A 17363-nucleotide genomic window follows, 5' to 3' on the forward strand; every position below is an offset into this window, starting at 1 on the left:
TACCTTGAACAACCTTCTTTTCCGTGCAACAATGTATATGTTTACTCAGAAGTAAGCCCTATTGAGTTCAATGGGACTTACTCCCAGTAAATGTATAGAGGATTGCAACCTTTATCACGCTTCAGGTGGCTAAGGGCAAAAATGTAAATTCTTCTCCCTGCATTCTTATGGGTGAATCTTAAATTCTAATGTGCGTGCAGCCATGGGGGATGGTGTTTTTTAAAAAGTAAAAGCTTATGATCTTGTGAACACAGCCCCAGGCATCTCAGGACATTTTCACGTGTGGCATTAAAAGTGACATTGAACTAACAAGTCCATAAATGCTAAAAGTGATTTTTGAAAACAGTCTTACTGTTCTGGAAATTCACTGTACTCTGTATAAATCTGTATTCTGGAAATTCACATCTTCTGGTGAACAAAATGCTGTTGACTTATTAACATGAGTCAGCACAACTCCAGAGATGTTCCTCTGGCACCTCGAAGTGCATGTGTGTGTGTTTGGTTGCTTATAAATATGCCTGAATGCAGGGGAGTGGTGTTTATAAATATGCACACACTGTCATCTTGGTGGTGGGGTGTTGCTGTTTGTCAGGCAAACTAAGGACTCTAAGTAAGTTCTCCCTGTTAGACATGCGGGAATGGAAGAGAAGGTGCTTGGCACTTTGCCTAGGTCAGATCAGCCACTGGCAGCCAATCAGGAGCACAGTCCTCTCGGCTTGTGTTGACACGTGACATTCATTGCTCTTTCCTCACTTTACTGCCCACTGGAACTCTCTGTGGTTCAATCCCCTCTTGGAATAAACCTAGATTTTGCAACCATTATCACAGAGGCAATTTTAGGTCTTATCTTTGGCGCATCTGTTGCTTCATATCCTACTGAATTGTTGTTTACAGTCCACCAAGTGGCAGCAAGCTATAGGGTCACGCATGTAAGATTACACCTGATACTGCATGTCACTTAGTCCAGTCTAACTAACGCCCACTGCTTTGTACTTTCATACTTTCAGTCATTAAGAAATTAGAATCTGTAGACATCACCTGAAAGGGTAGGGTAGTTAAAATATGCTAAGGAACAACTAATCAATTTAAATCTAAAGTACTACATCCTCAAACATTTGTTCCCCTCATGCTTCCACTTAAAAATCTCCAAAAAAAGAAAATCTGAATGTACCAAACATTACTTATTTGTCTAAAGGTTGTTAGCCTTTATCTGCAGCAACAGTTATTACATGTTCAGGGCCATCCTATGCATATTTCCACAGAAGTGAGTCCCTATGTGTTCAATGGGATTTGCTGTCATGTAAGTGTGCATAGAATTGCAGCCTCTGTGTTTTTTCCTTGTTCTGAAAGTAAAGTTTTTATGATCCTAGTTCATATGTGTTCCCTTCTCTGAGGGTTATTGGCCTTTTAAAAATAATTCTTTATATGAGCAGTTACATCCAGAGACAGACCCATAATTTTGTAGGTATTTTTTTAAAAACTAGGAAAGACATGAAGTAGCTGGGTTTGTGCAAGGTCAGAAACAATCCACTCCACATCCTCACATACTGAAATTGGCTGCTTGTGATACATGGGTACAGATGCACAAATACATCTGAAACATCTTTAAATAAGAAAAAAAAGCTCTGAAAATGAAAGAGGAGCTGGGATAAAAGGACGTTATAAAATGCTGATCCAAATTGTTTTCAGGAAGGCTAATATCTCTTTAATAAGATACTGGCTAACATAAAGAAGCAGAGCACTAATCGCGGTCAATCAGGTGACAAGAAATTGGATAAAGTACATATTATACCTGTTCCTTGCACCACATGTACAGCCTAATCCTGTGTGTGTTTAGTTGGAAATAAATCTCTCTGAGATTAGTTGGACTTACTTCTAAGAAAGTGTGCATAGCACTGAAGTCTTATGACAGACTGTGATGCACAGAACACTTTTAATGCAGATCATGTGCAGATAAGGGTATTTAGTTACTGAACTACTTTTTCTTGTATATTTGAAGTGGTGGTTGAAGAACTGCTGACGTAGTGGATTTTTGTATATTTAAATGCATGTTTGTCTAGAATGATGTTTCATGAAAAGTCATGTGATCTTATATCTACCATGATGTGTTCCTAATTGTAAAACACTTTCCTTATGTTGCCTATTGCAGATGGTTACAGTCTCCTAACTGAAATGGAATATGCTTGATTAGTATATTAAAAACCCAACTCAAAATTATCATAATATTTTGAAATGTAAATCTGTGATAGAATATACTATTTTTTTTACTTGTTCTGTGTTTGTTTAATGCAGAGAGACCCACTTTGCCTGATAATTACACTCGGGACATATGGCAGAAGCTTCATGAAGCTGTTAGAGCAATTCAGAGTAGTACATCCATTCAATATAATCTTGAAGAGCTTTACCAAGTAAGTGTTGCAAGGTCTATTTTAAATTTATGTGAACATGATGGATACTTTAGTAATAGAGATTTGGGAGATCTTGTATCTGTAACACAAACAGCACTTCATGTGCATAGTAATTAAGTGGTGCATAAATTGTCAAAATAAATAAATGTGGAAAATCTGTTCCTGGACAGTGTAGCCACTTCAGTCTATCAGCAGGGTCTATCAACCTTCTCCCTCACACCTAGTTTTCTGTGTGTGTGGAGGTGCATTCACACTAATCTCCACCTGTCATTTTACATTGTGCAGTCGAGGAACAGTTTTATCACCACCTGTGCCTCTTGTGTAGCTCGGGCCTATTATGGTGAGGAGATAAACAATGAATTGTATCCTTTCTTAAATGATAGAAGTACTGTGTTTGTAAAGATTTATATAGTAATATCTCAGTTAACAAAGTAGATGCATTCCTGGACATTACTTCTTTAACAGAAACCTTCCTACCAGAGGTAGGAATAACATGGAAAGAATAGGTTCCTACACCTGCTCAAAGATAGTGGGGGCAGCTTCAACGGGGGCTTTAAAAGCTTCCTACCCTGCACTCTCCCCCACCCCCTCCACTCCCCCTCTCCCTCTGAATTGTATTGGATCCTTCTCTCCCCAGCCCTGGGAGAGATCTCTTTAATGCAAGACAAACACACAGGCTTGTCAGTTTCACACTAGCAAAGCAAAGACACTGGCTGATCAGTTTCACCTTAAAAAAACAAACCTTCCTTAAAAGGAGCTTCATTCCTGGAGGATTTGTTAACTGAGGTATTACTGTGATATGGGGGGTGGGGTGGGGTGGGGTGGGGAGGGCTGCAAGAAAAAAATTCAGTGTGGAGTGTTCCTGTTCAGAGATCCATTCATCCATGCCTTCTTCCAGGATATCTCACTCCATTTCTCCCCCCCACACTCCTGCCTTCAATTGCCACTTACCTTTCTCGGGCCAGCAAGCAGGCTTATTGGGGGGTTAATTTTCTTTTGAACATCTGTCTTTGAACACTCTCTCCATACTACTTTCTGTGTACTAGAATAAACTACTAGCACTGTGTCTGGTGAATCTGGTGCCCAGAAATTCTCCCATGAGTTTGACTGTTCTTGCATTACTAGTTTCAGGAACAGTTAGGGAAGCCAAACCGAGGCTTGCCCAGAAGAGGGTGGGAAGATCTATTGTGGCACTCTTGCATATCCCTCCCCCAAGAAAAAGTGTCTCAAATCTGGGGATAGGGAGGGGAAGGTGGACATGGTGGTGGCAACCTGAATATGTGTCAGAGTGGGCAAGAGCCTGAATCAAGGTAAACCCAGTCCACAACGGGTGAGAGGGGGCTGAAGAGAGTGGCATTGAATAAAAACACCACTAAAACCTCTTCACGCTTATTCTTGAGTTTCCTTCTTTCTTATCTCATATTGCATTTGTGCTTCTGAAATCAAAGTTTACATATACAAAACTGCACTGTGTTTTTAGCTGTCTTTCTTAGGTGAGGTGTGATAGGAATGTATGTTTCATGGACTGATGTGTTCATTTACATGACCAGCTTTGTTGCCTCCCAGCATGTTCTGTTTTTCTGTATTTTCTCCAATATCTCTTCTGTAGTTCATTTCTCTTCAGTTTAAACTCTTTTTGTTTTGCCATCTGCAGCAAAGAGGTGTTAGCATTTTAAAATTAAGGCAGATCCTTGAAAATGTTAGATTTAGAGAGGTTTTTTAATGTTTGTTAATGTTACTTGAATATAAACTAAAATTTTGGGAATATCACCTGAAAAGTGTATATAAAAGGCTGGCTTTCTGTCTGAAATTTGTACCTGTTAGCATTAGAATTTATGCAAGTTACCCTGATTTTGTTTTTTGTTTTTCTTTGACCCCCCCCCCCAGGCTGTTGAAAATGTCTGTTCTTATAAAGCATCACCTATGCTGTATAAACAGCTAAGACAAGTCTGTGAAGAACATGTGAAAACACAAATACTGCAGTTTAGAGAATATCCTTTTAATATATATTAAAAAAATCAGCCTAACATTTATTCAGTTTTAGTGTTAATAAAGTATACACTGTAATCTGTCCAAAGTAAAAATAACTGCACTAAAGACTATCTGTTTTTGAGTCACAATATCAGTAATTATAGTTATACAGAAAACACTCTCTGAAGAGTAACATAGATTGGGATTGTATCTTGACTTTTAAATTATAATTTCCCAAAATCTTCAAGAATTGTCAACAATAGCTTCTTCATTCTAGAACAGAATGTAATGTCAGCTAAGCAAAGACTCATTAAACTGCTGGGGAAATTAATTATGCAGATGATCTCATTAACTTCCATATATTTATAATTCAACATGCCAACATGCTAAGAATCTAAACCATAAACAGACTTTTACACTTTATAATACCCAATATTTTTTAAAAATGTAGATCAAATCTTGAAACAGCAGATTCCAACTGCATTTTCCTTAGTCCTTGTAATACAGATTCTCTTGACAGTCTTCTGTTTTTAAAGAAAATAAACAAATGCTGGCAAGATCATTGCAGACAAATGGTAAGTCACACGTAGTTCATAATGCATATTCCTATTTTTTTAAATTTAGTACTTGTATATCCCACCTTTGTCCAAGAAGCTCAAAATGGGGAACCTGGTTCCCTCCAGATGTTTTGGACTAAAAACTCCCGTCAGTCCCAGCCAGGATGGTCAGTGGTCTCAGAGATACGGGATTTGTCGTCCACCAACATCTGAAGGGCTACAGATTCCCTTTACATGGTCCTTTTTATCCTCATGAAAGCCCTGTGACATAAGTTAGACTGAGAGTTGATTACTGGCCCATGATCACCTAGTGAACTTCGTGGCTGAGTGGATATTTGAGTCTCTTTACTATTATACCGCACAATTGCCACGTAAAAGCTACCAATAATTCAGATTCACTTCTCTTGTTTGCCTCAGTTAATCAAATTAAGGACATTTTCTATTCATGTGGCTTGGCTATTTTGATTATCTGATGAATTAACTAATTAACGTATGTATTTATGACTCGAAAAATCTTACAAAGATTGAATGTGAAAGCCAAAGCCAGTTATATTCTTGTAGGATAGTGCTATATTAACTTTGACCTTTGTAGCCTTTTGAAAACTCTACAGCTTGAGGTACAAGAAAAGCTATTGGTTATTTCTTAATTCTGTTACTAGAGAAGGGATAAATAACTCAGTCGTGACAAAAATAACCAGCTGGTTTTTTGGGGAAAACCCCCCAGCCTGTAGTGTGACTGAATGGGTAAGGGGCTGGGGTGTTCTATATGCTTTGCAGAAGTGATGCATTTAGTTCATTTTTTTTACAGTGCCACCTTTAGTTTGGTTTCTCTCTTTTTGTGTAGAGAGTTGTTTGAAAGATTTTGAAACTTGCCTCAACTTCATTTCCTAGCTGCATCCCTCTTTTTTTTTAAGAGAGCATTTCCAAGCAAAGAGTGCTTGAGCTGCTACCTTCTTCACAAATAAGAAGATACATAACTCGTTTGAAGTATGCTGGCTTCAAATTTAATTGCAAATTGGTGCAGCTCATTAGGAACTAGCTGTTTGACTATGAGGAATACATGAAATTCCCTTAAGTGTTTGAATTACATAAAGTTGCTTCTTTTACCCAAGCAGTGGCATTTTGACAAAACTACAGGAAGCAAGTGAGCACAAGCTTGAAGCTTCATTATAGTTTTTAAGGCCACTTATCAAGGTTCTCGGAGCAGAAGGCTGGCCTCTTTTAAAAAGACCCATACAATTGGCACAGATAAAGCATGAGAACTAACTCCTAGAAGAAAACTTTCTGCTGGGGAAAAAGAAAAGAAGGGAAAGAAACCTTATAGGGGCAAAGAAACTGTAGAAATTTCCCACCTGGCTTGCGGAGGAAGGGTTGATCGGCAGAGTCGTAAATATTTATAATTTTAGAACTAAGCACATTGCACATTTCAGGCAGAGGGTGTAAAGTAGGAATTCAAAATCATTCTTACTAGTTCAGTAGATGATCCTGGTGACATACAAAAAGGCATTGCTTGGATTCTGTCATCCACCATGCCTTGCTAGTTTGTGGGTCCATTAAGAAGCCTGCAGTAAGAAATATAATACATGATATACTGTGTCATTCAGAATGTTTAACCTCAGAAGTCAGATTTGCTTCCCCCCACCACCCATGGTTCATTATTTTACATAGAAAATCAGTCTTTAATTCAGTACTGATAGGTGATAATGATTCATTTTTAAGAGATTGTAAGTTAGGCTTAAGAATGTTTGATTGTATAAAAAATGATTTAAGGAGGACAGTGTAAGCTAAGGTACAGAGTTTGTGATCCAGGAAGGTAAAGACAGCCAACCAGCCATGTATTGTAGCCAGTCAGGTACTTAATAGCTCCCTGACTCTGTATGTAGACGTGGTTAAGTTCATAGTGAGCCACTTCATTCAGCTCCATGGGTCACAAGTTGTGCTGGCCTGGTTTAAACCATACTCCTGAGGGTGTGTTGTACCAGATGTCTTCCTGAATCTATATCCCAGAAATATCTGGTGTTGGCTACACTTCATCCTGATAACATCCCTATTTATGGCTCCACTTGCATTCTTTTTCTTGGAAAAGTATGTCTTTAATGGAGCAACTTCCCAAGGAATACTAACAGTGAACAAATCTATTTGCAGGTAGGAGAACTACAGTCTGCTGCATGGTAGCCAACTGTAGCTCTAGTCGTCATTTAGATTGGCTGGCATGGAAGGGCTCTGGTCTTCTGGAGCTCTTCTTTGCAATTGTGTCTCCTTGAGAGAAAGGTCTGCAACCTGTACTCCCACCCCCAACAGATCAGCTTGTAGGAAAGAGATTTGTACTAGCTTGCTGAGGGCTGGCAGAGAAGAGATGAAGAACTCTGCCTCTCCTGCAGCAGCCCACTGCATTTCTGTGCTGGGTGCAGAGAACTGGGCTTCCTTCCTCTCATAGTCTGGTTAATATTGGACTGGTCTGGAAAGCCAGAATGGTGTGGTAGTTAGAGTGTTGGATTGGGCCTAGGAGACCTGAGTTCAGATTCCCACTCAACCATCAAGCTCACTGAGTGAACTTGGGCCAATCACCTTTTGTCAGCCAAATGTACCTCACAGGGTTGTTGTGGAAATGAAATGGGGAGGGGTGAACCATATGTACTACCTTGAATGCCTTGGAGGAAAGGATGGTATAAATGTAATACTAAAATTTCAGTGCTGGGTACAGAGGAGGTACACAGTGCTTCATATCTCGTGCACCAGCCTGCTCAGTTGCTTGCATACAAGTCTTTGTTACCTATGGCTATCAGGCAAGTGCTTAAATACAAGGCTGTAATACTAATGCCTATGTTGCTTCTGGTGCATATGGACTCCGCATGATTCTGCACGTGCAAGGAATAGCACAGGATCATCTTAGGGAGTATTCTTCCTTGTCCTGGGAAGAAGCAGGTTCATGTGGATAGGCATTAAGAGCCAGTGCAAGATGGTATCCTTGCTAGTCCTTAACTGTGGTTAACAAACTGGCATACAGTTGCAGGGGTTCAGATGCTGGGTTCAGCAATTTCATGCTGGAGCTTCTCTTCTTCAACAAAGGAATGTCGAGAGGAAACTGCAGTCCAAGATTGCTGAATTAGAATTTATCAAGACGTTTGATTCTATAGGCTTGAATCAAGACACTGGCTGCATTTGAATATTACAGTAAATCATATGAGCTGCTCTCTGCTCACCTTCAGCATGGTTGCACAGAGATCGGAAGCTTTCTCGGTTCCATTTTTTATTTACCACAGCTTGTAATTTCACTCAAAACTAGCAAATTGTGGTTTATCGTAACTATGGGTCGTATGAAACAAGTTAGTAATGCTAAATCATGGTTAATCAAAAATGGTAGCAAAAGCTTTTGAATTCCTCAAGGTTTCACAGCAAGGGAGAGGAGGGGAAGGAGTGAGTGTGGAAGCCAATGCTTACTGCAGCTCGTTCTTGTTTCAATTACTATGATGTCCAAACACAACCATTAGTTTCCCTTCTCACAGCCGAAATTAACATTGAAAACATAGGATAATTGTGTCATCATCAAGTAATGCTGTTACGAATTATCTTAAATACATTTCAGTTTTATGTAGAATTTTCACATTCCATGGTCATTTGATGCTAAATTTAATTTCTCCCCTTCTCTTCCATCCCATATGTGCACCTACTGGCTGAGCGTAACACTTCATGCGTCTGATATAAGTGGATTCTTGCTCTCAAAGCTTAGTGCCATAATAAATCTGTTAGTCTTTTAAGGTGTTGCAATACTTTTTATTTCCTCCCCCCCCCACATTTGTGTTAAACTTGGTTTACATTGGTGCTGAGAAAACTAGAGTCTGTATGTTTACTGAAAGGGACAAACAACTTTAAGATGTATTCTGAATGTATAATAATCCTGGGTATTGGTAAGGGTAGAAAATTGGGAAATATAATGTATATTGTAGAAGTAATACACAAGCAGAGAAGATTCAATCTATTTTTCATTTTTGTTTGCAGATCATGATTAGAAGCATTTTTTTGTTTTTGGATCGTACATATGTACTTCAGAATTCAATGCTACCTTCTATATGGTAGGTACAGTATTTAAGTCGGTATGACAGTGCAGTTGGCAGTGTGTGAATCTGTTTTTACAGTGTTAGCATTAGCCATACTGTAATACGCAATGTGGATAGCAGACTGTAAAACTACTAGTAAAATATGTTTGGGGTGTAGCTGCCATGCTATGAGTATTTGGGCCCTATGAAGTGTCTCAGAAAGCCTGGGGATAATGAGAACAGTCTATACAGACAAGTAGATTTCAGTGTAGAGGAGGATTATGCCTCGCATATTGTGATCTACCTACTGGCCTTGTTCAAATGTATCACTGAACCATAAGGATGAGAAGTCATGAGCCTCAGGCTTGCACTGTCCTTTGTCCAGGTGGAGAAGGTTTGCTACAAACCACAGTTGCCCATTATATTTGCATATGTAAAGCTGTGATTTGTTCTAACTACAGCTAATTTAAGTGAATCAAGATCACACCGTGGTTTCATATCCCAGTTTGTTTGAAGTATGAGGAGGAAAGTGGAAGCTTTTGCTTCTTTTTTCACCTGACCACAGTTTGACATTGGCTGTGTTTGCATGATACACTAACCTAATCTTTTTCAACCTGGTGTCCTCCAAATGTTGTTGATGGAAAACTCCCATCATCCCTGACTATTGGCCTTGGTGGCTTGAGTTTATTGTAGCTGGAGGCCAACAATATCTGCAAGGCACAAGACTGGGGAAGACTGTGCTAAATTATGATTCAGTACAACCTGTGTGATCAGGAATGAGCCACAAGAAACCTCAGGCTCACATGCTTGCTTAACTGTGCATGGAATAAACTGCAGCTTCCTATATTTATAATATTATAATATTATAATAATATTTGGATGTAGTGGGAACTATAAGGTGTTTTTTTTTCTTCAAAACCAGAAGCCTTAATTTTCTCTCAGATACAAAGGAGATTGGGAAGCTTACATGTGAGCCAGAGGCTTACATATGCTTGTCCTTGTTGCAACAAACCATGGCTTATTGTAACATTTGAATATGGCATTGCTCTTCTTGTTTTGATTCTTCTTGCTTTGCAGAGTTTAAAAAAGGTGTTTTAATTCATAACACTTTAAGAGAGCTAGTGTACATATATTATGCAGTTTCAAGAATGAATAAATGGCTAATCAGTATAATTTGTGGGTTTTTTAGTTAATTACTTTAAATTAGCAAAGATGTAATTTTTTAAATAGCTGGGTAGCTTATTGTGCTGTTATAAGATAATTTGCATACAACTCTGTTGAAACCTCTGAGCAGTTCCTTGCTGTAAATAAAACATTTATTTTCAGTTGTTATAACCCCAAAGCACTTGCTTGGGCTATATACTTGACTCTTTTGATCCCAGCCATACTATCCAAGAGATTGCCAAAAGGCCCTTGGGGAGCAATTACTGAGGGGAAAGCCACATTGACAGTTATATTACCGTAAAACAAAGATTAAACTACTATGTTGACAGGTGCCCAGAACTCTTCACGTGAGAAGAATGTTCTAACATTAAGCTAGTCTTTTAAAAAGGAGAGGTTTTGTTTCATTTTCTGAAGATCAGCAAATTGGGTTCTGATAGGATGACACTGGTAAAGATGCCCAATGACTCTTCATGCCGCTACAAAGATGGCCGTAAGATTACCAAATAACACAAGCTGTCAGAGTCCTTACACCTTTACATAGGAACCTGTGGTCCTCCAGATGCAGTTGGATTCCTAATCTCAACAGCTGCAGCCATCATGGGCAATGGTCAGAAATGACAGGAGTTGTAGTCCAACAACATCTGGAGGGCCCCAGATTCCCCATGCCTGTTCCACTGCCTCTGTAAAAGAAGGAATTTCAGCAGGTGATTTCTGATCACACTTTATTTAATCTGCATTTTCTAAAATTCACTCTGATAACTTGAATAGTTATATAGACAGAGCTCCTTCTTTGCAGCTGGCTGTGCCCCTGATATTGGTTCTAAGTCTGTAAATAATAAAGTTGATCTGAATTCCAATAAAAGTGCAAAAGGAATAGTCAGTTACAGAGGTGACTGGTTCTAAAGCCATGCGAGCATCTTTTGCTTAAATTATATTTGGGAGTAAACTGGAGGCCAAGATACTGTGGAGCACAAGCATAATGTGATATTAGTTGTTAATGTTTGTCAATAGAAGAGATATAACGTTTGAAAAGGAAGTCTATAGACTGTGTAATTTAATATAATATCAAGCTGCAGTGAGTCTTATATTTTTACAGGGATATGGGATTGGAACTTTTTAGAAACCACATTATTAATGATAAAATAGTTCAAACAAGAACTATTGATGGAATACTGCTGTTGATTGAACGTGAACGGAATGGTGAAACTGTAGATAGAAGCTTGTTACGAAGCCTGTTAAGTATGCTCTCTGATTTGCAAGTAAGTATAGAAGCTTTCCGTATATGTACAACACTATAGTCAGGTAAAAGTTACACTGCTTTTTGTTCTGCTTTCTTGGATGAAAGTAAAAAGATGAGGCCTTTCATCCCACCCCAAATTCTCAGGAAACAGCTCAAAGACAAGAGCTAAAATTTATAACTTGGCATGATGTTCGTGCTTATTATAGGAAAGTTATTACCTTATCACATGGCATGATGAATTAAGGAACACTCTGCTTCAAAGTGTGGACTCCTGTCGTAATCTCACTATCACTAAGGGATATTTAGTGCTATTCCTACTCAGAGTAGACCCATTGAAGTTAATAGACACGACTGACTAATGTTCATTCATTTCAGTAGGTCAACTCTTGAGTAGGAGTTGAACATAACCCTGTGACGACATTTTGAAGTAGGAATGAAAGTCTTTCTGAATATTCACCGTTTGTTCCCTGTTTCTTACCTTTCCCTCTTTGGGCCCATCCATACCTTATTTTAATCTGCAATCTAATCCCCTTGTGTGTTGTTTGGTGTGATCTAACCCTCTAATTCACCGTCGTCTGTAGGACGTTCCCCTACATTTTGGACTTTCTCCTAGTTAAATTCTCACTTCCCCAACCCTACTATAAACTGATTATTATTTCTGTCCCAATTATTAACCACTCTAACCTGTGCAGTGGGGATGTCTTTCCCCTTTTTTTGTATGATGGGCGGGTTACATTAGATCCCACCCTCTGTCCACACCTCCTTCTTCTACCTTACAGTTCATTCCTGCTTCCGGTACTGAACCAGGGATCTTCCTCCTTCTGGTTTCTGTAGCTGTAGCACAAATGTTTAATGAAATGTTTAATATTTCCACTTAAAAGCTATTTTGCAATATTACGCAAACAATTCATTGAAAACACAGAGTTTAAAGGAGGTTTTTAACTGAGCTTCCTTTGGGCTAATAGGGGGAAAGGGGCATGGAGAGGAACAAGCTCTAGTACTTAATGTGGCATTGATCTTGCAGCTGATCCAGCAGCAAGCCAAGCCTCTCTTTTCCTGCCCAACAGCTGATGAGGATGGGAGGGGGAGCCAAACATACCAAAGAGCCAAAAATCAGGGAACCAGAGGAAGAGGAGATAAGCTTCTCTCCCTCCAGACAGCCAGAACTCTGTGTGTGTGTGCACTCATGCACTATAAGTTGTGTTCTTTTCCTCCAAGCCTAAAACTGACTAATATGGGTCCTCCCTTTACTAACTTGAAACTGAATGACAGATGATGTCTTGGTTTCTCCCTGGTGGGTGGTGAAGGATCTAATACAATTTGGGAGGAGGAGGCATGAAGAGGAGATTTGGTGGGTGCACTGGGCAGAAGGAAAGCTCTTTCAAAGTGGTAACGGTGGGAAACAATCGATCACAGAAAGGGATTTGCCTCCCAGTTTGACAAATTCAGTAGAATCGGGAGTAACCAGCGACTCCCATCCTTGGTATGCACTGTATTATATGCAACAGCCCAGATGTTTATTTTGCTTGCACTTGGGGGGGGGTCCATTAACTTTGCCCTTTTGCACATCCACAAACCTGCGCATGTGTGGTAATTAAAAAAAAAAAAGATACGTTTCTGCCCTCTTCCAAAAAAGCGCATGAAAAGCAAACGACCATTATGGACCGATCACTGAAAAGGGGTGGACTTAGGGGAGTGGCCAATGCTAAAGTGATTTAGACAAAAAAAAAAGCCCACAAGTGTAGATGTTTGAAAATTGGGTTTTCACAATATAAATCTGACCACAAACAGGACACATATGGATCTCAAGGCCACCAACTGAATATGGAGAACATGGATTTTATGGTTAGGTATGGATGTGTGACACTACTGTAAGCTTTTCAATTGTAGGCTTTCAATTGGTCTGTATAAACTACTGTTGCTAAAGTAACCTGCAGCTATGATTCAAGTAAAAACATTTTATTGTTCTTCCAGTAACTGGCTTTTATAATTAAATCTCTTCCCCTTGGGCCACATCATTATACGCATGTTGACTTGGAAGTCAGTCCCACTGAGTGAAATGGGGGATTACTTCTTGTTAAGTATGCATAGGATTGCGGTCATAGTAATCATTTAGGTGCAAGGCTTAGCTGCTGTTTAGTGTGTCAAAGAAAAATTCTTCACAATGAATTTAGGAGAAACTGTCGATTGGACAGATGTTTATTGCAATAAAAAGAAAATACTGATGCCCATCAGAGGAGAGAGCCCAGTGCCAGTTACCTGGACACAAAAAGGGAAAGTCTCTCTGACTGAGGCAAAGTTACACACAGTTATACAGGCTGACATGTAAGCATCAAGATTACCATATTAGGAAGCAATGTTATACATTTAGGCGGGGTCTTCACACAAGTCATGAACACACTTCCCATATATCATGTTGACTCTGGTTCTAAGTATACGTTTCTCAGATATTACAAATCTTTCCCTTAACCACTTTGGCTTTTCGGGAACACACTGGCACTTCATGCAGTTTACCCACTTTCTCTTTATACTAACACCTCAAAGCAAGCTGCTTTAAGCATTGCTTTTAGTTTTATATGAGATGAGCACTGATCATATGAGAATCGCACTTTCCATTTATTCCTGAGGAAGGCCGAGGCCAGCCTTCCTATATGAACAAGCATCTGGTTTGTGAGCTCCCCTCCTCCCTGATACAGCTATGAGGAGAGCCGTAGTTTTGCTTCTCTTCTCAGTTCATCAGTTTGCCATTGCCTGTGTCTAAGTAACACACACAACCAGCCTTTCTCAACCTGGTGCCCTCCAGATGTTGTTGACCTAAAACTCCCATCATCCCTGACCATTGCCCATGGTGGCTTGGCCTTATTGTAGTTGTAGGCCAACAATATCTGCAAGGCACCAGGTTGGGAAAGACTGCTAAATTATGGTTCAGCGCAATCTGCATGATCAGGAACAAGGCCCAAGCTCACATGCTCCCTCAAACTTCTCACTTGTTCCCATGCAGCTTGGAGGAGTTCAGAAGGTTTTTTGCTTCTGCTTTTGGTTAGCTGGAGTTTGTCATGAGGTCCAAATTGACAAATTCTAGTTAACATAAACTCTGGTTGTTTTAAAAGAAACCAACTTCAGAATTACGGTTTTTTTAAGCTGCCTTGAAACTAAACACAGATAACATTAACCATAGTTTTGGCATGGCATACTGTAATTAATAAACTCCTTCACCCAACAGGAGAGCAGGAGAGGGAAGTGGGGAGCACACGAGTGGCTTGTTATTACTCATGCATGTCACACTAAACCATACTTTAGTGTGAATTATACATGTTATGTCCAAACCAGGACAAACTCTGATTAGTATACCTATGGTTTAGGGAAACAAAGCAACTGCCAACAGTGGTTTCTAATCTTGGCTTGTTTTCTTAAACCATACTTAAGATTAACAGATCTGGATGTAAAAACAAACCACAGTTAGTAGAAAATGGAAATGAAAGCTTTTGATTTCTTCCTTGTGGCTACACTGAAAGAGAGGAGAAAAGGAAATGTGTGAGCCCAAGGCTCAGGTACAAAACGCTAAACTGTAATTTAGTGTTATGGCTGAATCCAACCATTGTGTAAAACTTGTTCAGATGATATATTCTTGTTGGTTCCCTACAGGGGTGTAGTCATCCAGGGTCTTGGGGGGATCTTAGACCCTTTCCTTTTTTGGGAGCAGGGTCCCTATGTCTTCAGCATCCTATGAGACAATCAGCATGAAAGGGGAGTGTGTTTGCCACTGAGCAGAGTCTTCTAACATGCTTCCTTGTCCTTTCCTGCTGATTGGAGCCAATCAGAGTGAAAGGAGGTGAGTCCGCCATTGAGAAGAATCTTCTCAATGTCTAACATTCTCCCCTTTCATGCATATTGCCTCCTAGGGATATCTGTTGTTGTGGGAGAAGGCATTAACAAGGATCTCATTCTCAACCCAGCAGCAAAAGAAAGGACGTGTGGCTGTGGCTAATATGAAGGAACCCTGCACTTCGGAATTTGCCATTATACTACTGGTTCCCTAGGAATAAATAGAAATATTTCCTATGTCACAGGGTGGTTTGGAGAGTGAATAAGGTTAATCCACATTTGTATTGGAACTTTCACAACTCGTTTTATGTCAAATTGCATTTAAATGTTTTGTATTTTTATATATGTTTTATGGTTGTAACTGTCTTATTTGTTTTATAACTGTATATTTTATTGTTGTAACCTCCTCTGGGACCTTCTTACCCATAAACAGTAGGTAAAAATCTAAACAAAATAAATAATAAAATAACCTGTACTTTAAAAAAAGAATTGTTGAAGTTACATCTCCTCTTATATTGACAACTAACTGTACAATTTAAGTACTAATATGTTAAACTAATATCTTAAATAGGTTTACAAAGAGTCATTTGAACAAAGGTTTTTGGAAGAGACAAACTGTTTATATACTGCAGAAGGCCAAAGATTAATGCAAGAAAGAGAGGTATGAAGTTGACTTGCTCTTATTGAATTAATATAAAAGGAACCTGATCTCCTGTTAACCAAAATGTAGCAGGAATTGCTCTCCAGTATGAGTGCTTATGGTTGAATGGGAGTTGCATTTCACAGAATTGCTCAAATATCTCTATGCATATGAATCAAAGAGAAGTAATACATAGCATTTTTCCTTTTTGTAATAATTTTGTTATTTAATAAGTGCTGCATATAAAAACGAAGGGATTTTTTTATGATATTGGAGGTATTATATCAAAAGGATCAGTAAGACTGCATAAAAATTATATAAACAACTAAAAATTTGGTTTCCATGTGCTTACATTTTAGATCTTAAACATTTCCAATCTTCCCCCTCCCCGTTTAGAGTCTAATGAACTCCTTTATTAATATTTCTATTTACAAATATTTATAAACCAAATTCAGAAGTAGTGTACAAAATTTATAAAACATGCAAGAGATGCTCAAGTAATTATGAACGTGAGCATTCAGAGAGATGGTAAAAGTTAAACCTTTCCAGAGAGAGGATTCTTGATGACATCATAGATGCCAGCTCACCAGTGCTGCGCACAACCAGCTTCTACTGCAAATTTGCAAGATTTTTTTTTTCCAGAACCCACCCCTGGCGATGAAGATGTGCCTGGATTGAAGGCAGTGTGGGTACATTTGGAACATCCCCCCTGCTGTAAAAATCTTAATGGCTGTCCTTAATTCTCGATCTCTCTCCCCCCCGGTGATTACCTGGCAAGTCAGATTTCTGTGTATATTGAGCTCCCCTCCTACAGTATTGTTTTTGGTTCATAGAAAAAGTCTAAAATCATAATTAATAGCAATTCAACAGCTTTACTTTTTCTTGTTGTTGTTGACTGCCTTGGAGGTCCATTGCGACCGAAAGGTGGGGTAAGAATTACTGTAAGTAAATGAGCAGAGCCATCAATGCCTGTTATCTGTAAGATTACATGAGGTAAGATCAGATGAGTGCATGGTGCATGTTCTACTATTTAGTAGCCTTTAGATTCTGCTTGTCTTTTTGGAGGACAAAATTCCTTTCCAAATACCTATTTTTACATTTTTTAGGTCCCAGAATATCTTCATCATGTTAACAAACGATTAGAAGAAGAAACAGATAGAGTGGTAACATATTTAGATTACAGTACACAGTGAGTATCTCTTATATATTTTTCTTTAGTTCAAGGTTCCTGTTTGTTTTAATATGTGGAAACTGTACAATATCCTTTGTATCTAAAAGGGTAGTGATGCCACCTTTTAAAAATTTATATTTGAAACTACATTTACATTATGATCCAGAAAAGACACTTGGGAAAGGTTAACAATGCTCAGAATTTAAGAAATACATCTATTGTGTAATGCTCAATTTAGAATATCTGTGCATGAATAACTAACTCTAACAGTAACATATGCCATTGTTACAGATAGTCATTGGGGAAAGGCCATAGCTCAGAAGTAGAGCATCTGTTTTGCATGCAGAAGG

At 38.9% G+C, this 17363-nt stretch overlaps 1 protein-coding gene across 5 annotated transcripts in view; it reads left to right on the top strand.

The window, feature by feature from the left end:
- The window catches only part of CUL4A (cullin 4A), a 58113-nt gene that overhangs the window by 1100 nt on the left and 39650 nt on the right, over positions 1 to 17363 (top strand). For 4 of the 5 annotated variants that reach the window (XM_061626682.1, XM_061626683.1, XM_061626684.1 and 1 more), the window contains exons 2-8: positions 2293 to 2408; positions 4296 to 4399; positions 4885 to 4954; positions 8936 to 9009; positions 11234 to 11396; positions 15774 to 15863; positions 16949 to 17031. In XM_061626682.1, the coding sequence (XP_061482666.1) occupies positions 2293 to 2408; positions 4296 to 4399; positions 4885 to 4954; positions 8936 to 9009; positions 11234 to 11396; positions 15774 to 15863; positions 16949 to 17031 (700 nt within the window). The remainder of the gene's footprint in view (positions 1 to 2292; positions 2409 to 4295; positions 4400 to 4884; positions 4955 to 8935; positions 9010 to 11233; positions 11397 to 15773; positions 15864 to 16948; positions 17032 to 17363) is intronic. The other variant, XM_061626681.1, reaches the window with a different exon arrangement.

Source organism: Rhineura floridana, chromosome 5, assembly GCF_030035675.1.
Source record: "Rhineura floridana isolate rRhiFlo1 chromosome 5, rRhiFlo1.hap2, whole genome shotgun sequence".
NCBI classification, from domain to species: domain Eukaryota; kingdom Metazoa; phylum Chordata; class Lepidosauria; order Squamata; family Rhineuridae; genus Rhineura; species Rhineura floridana.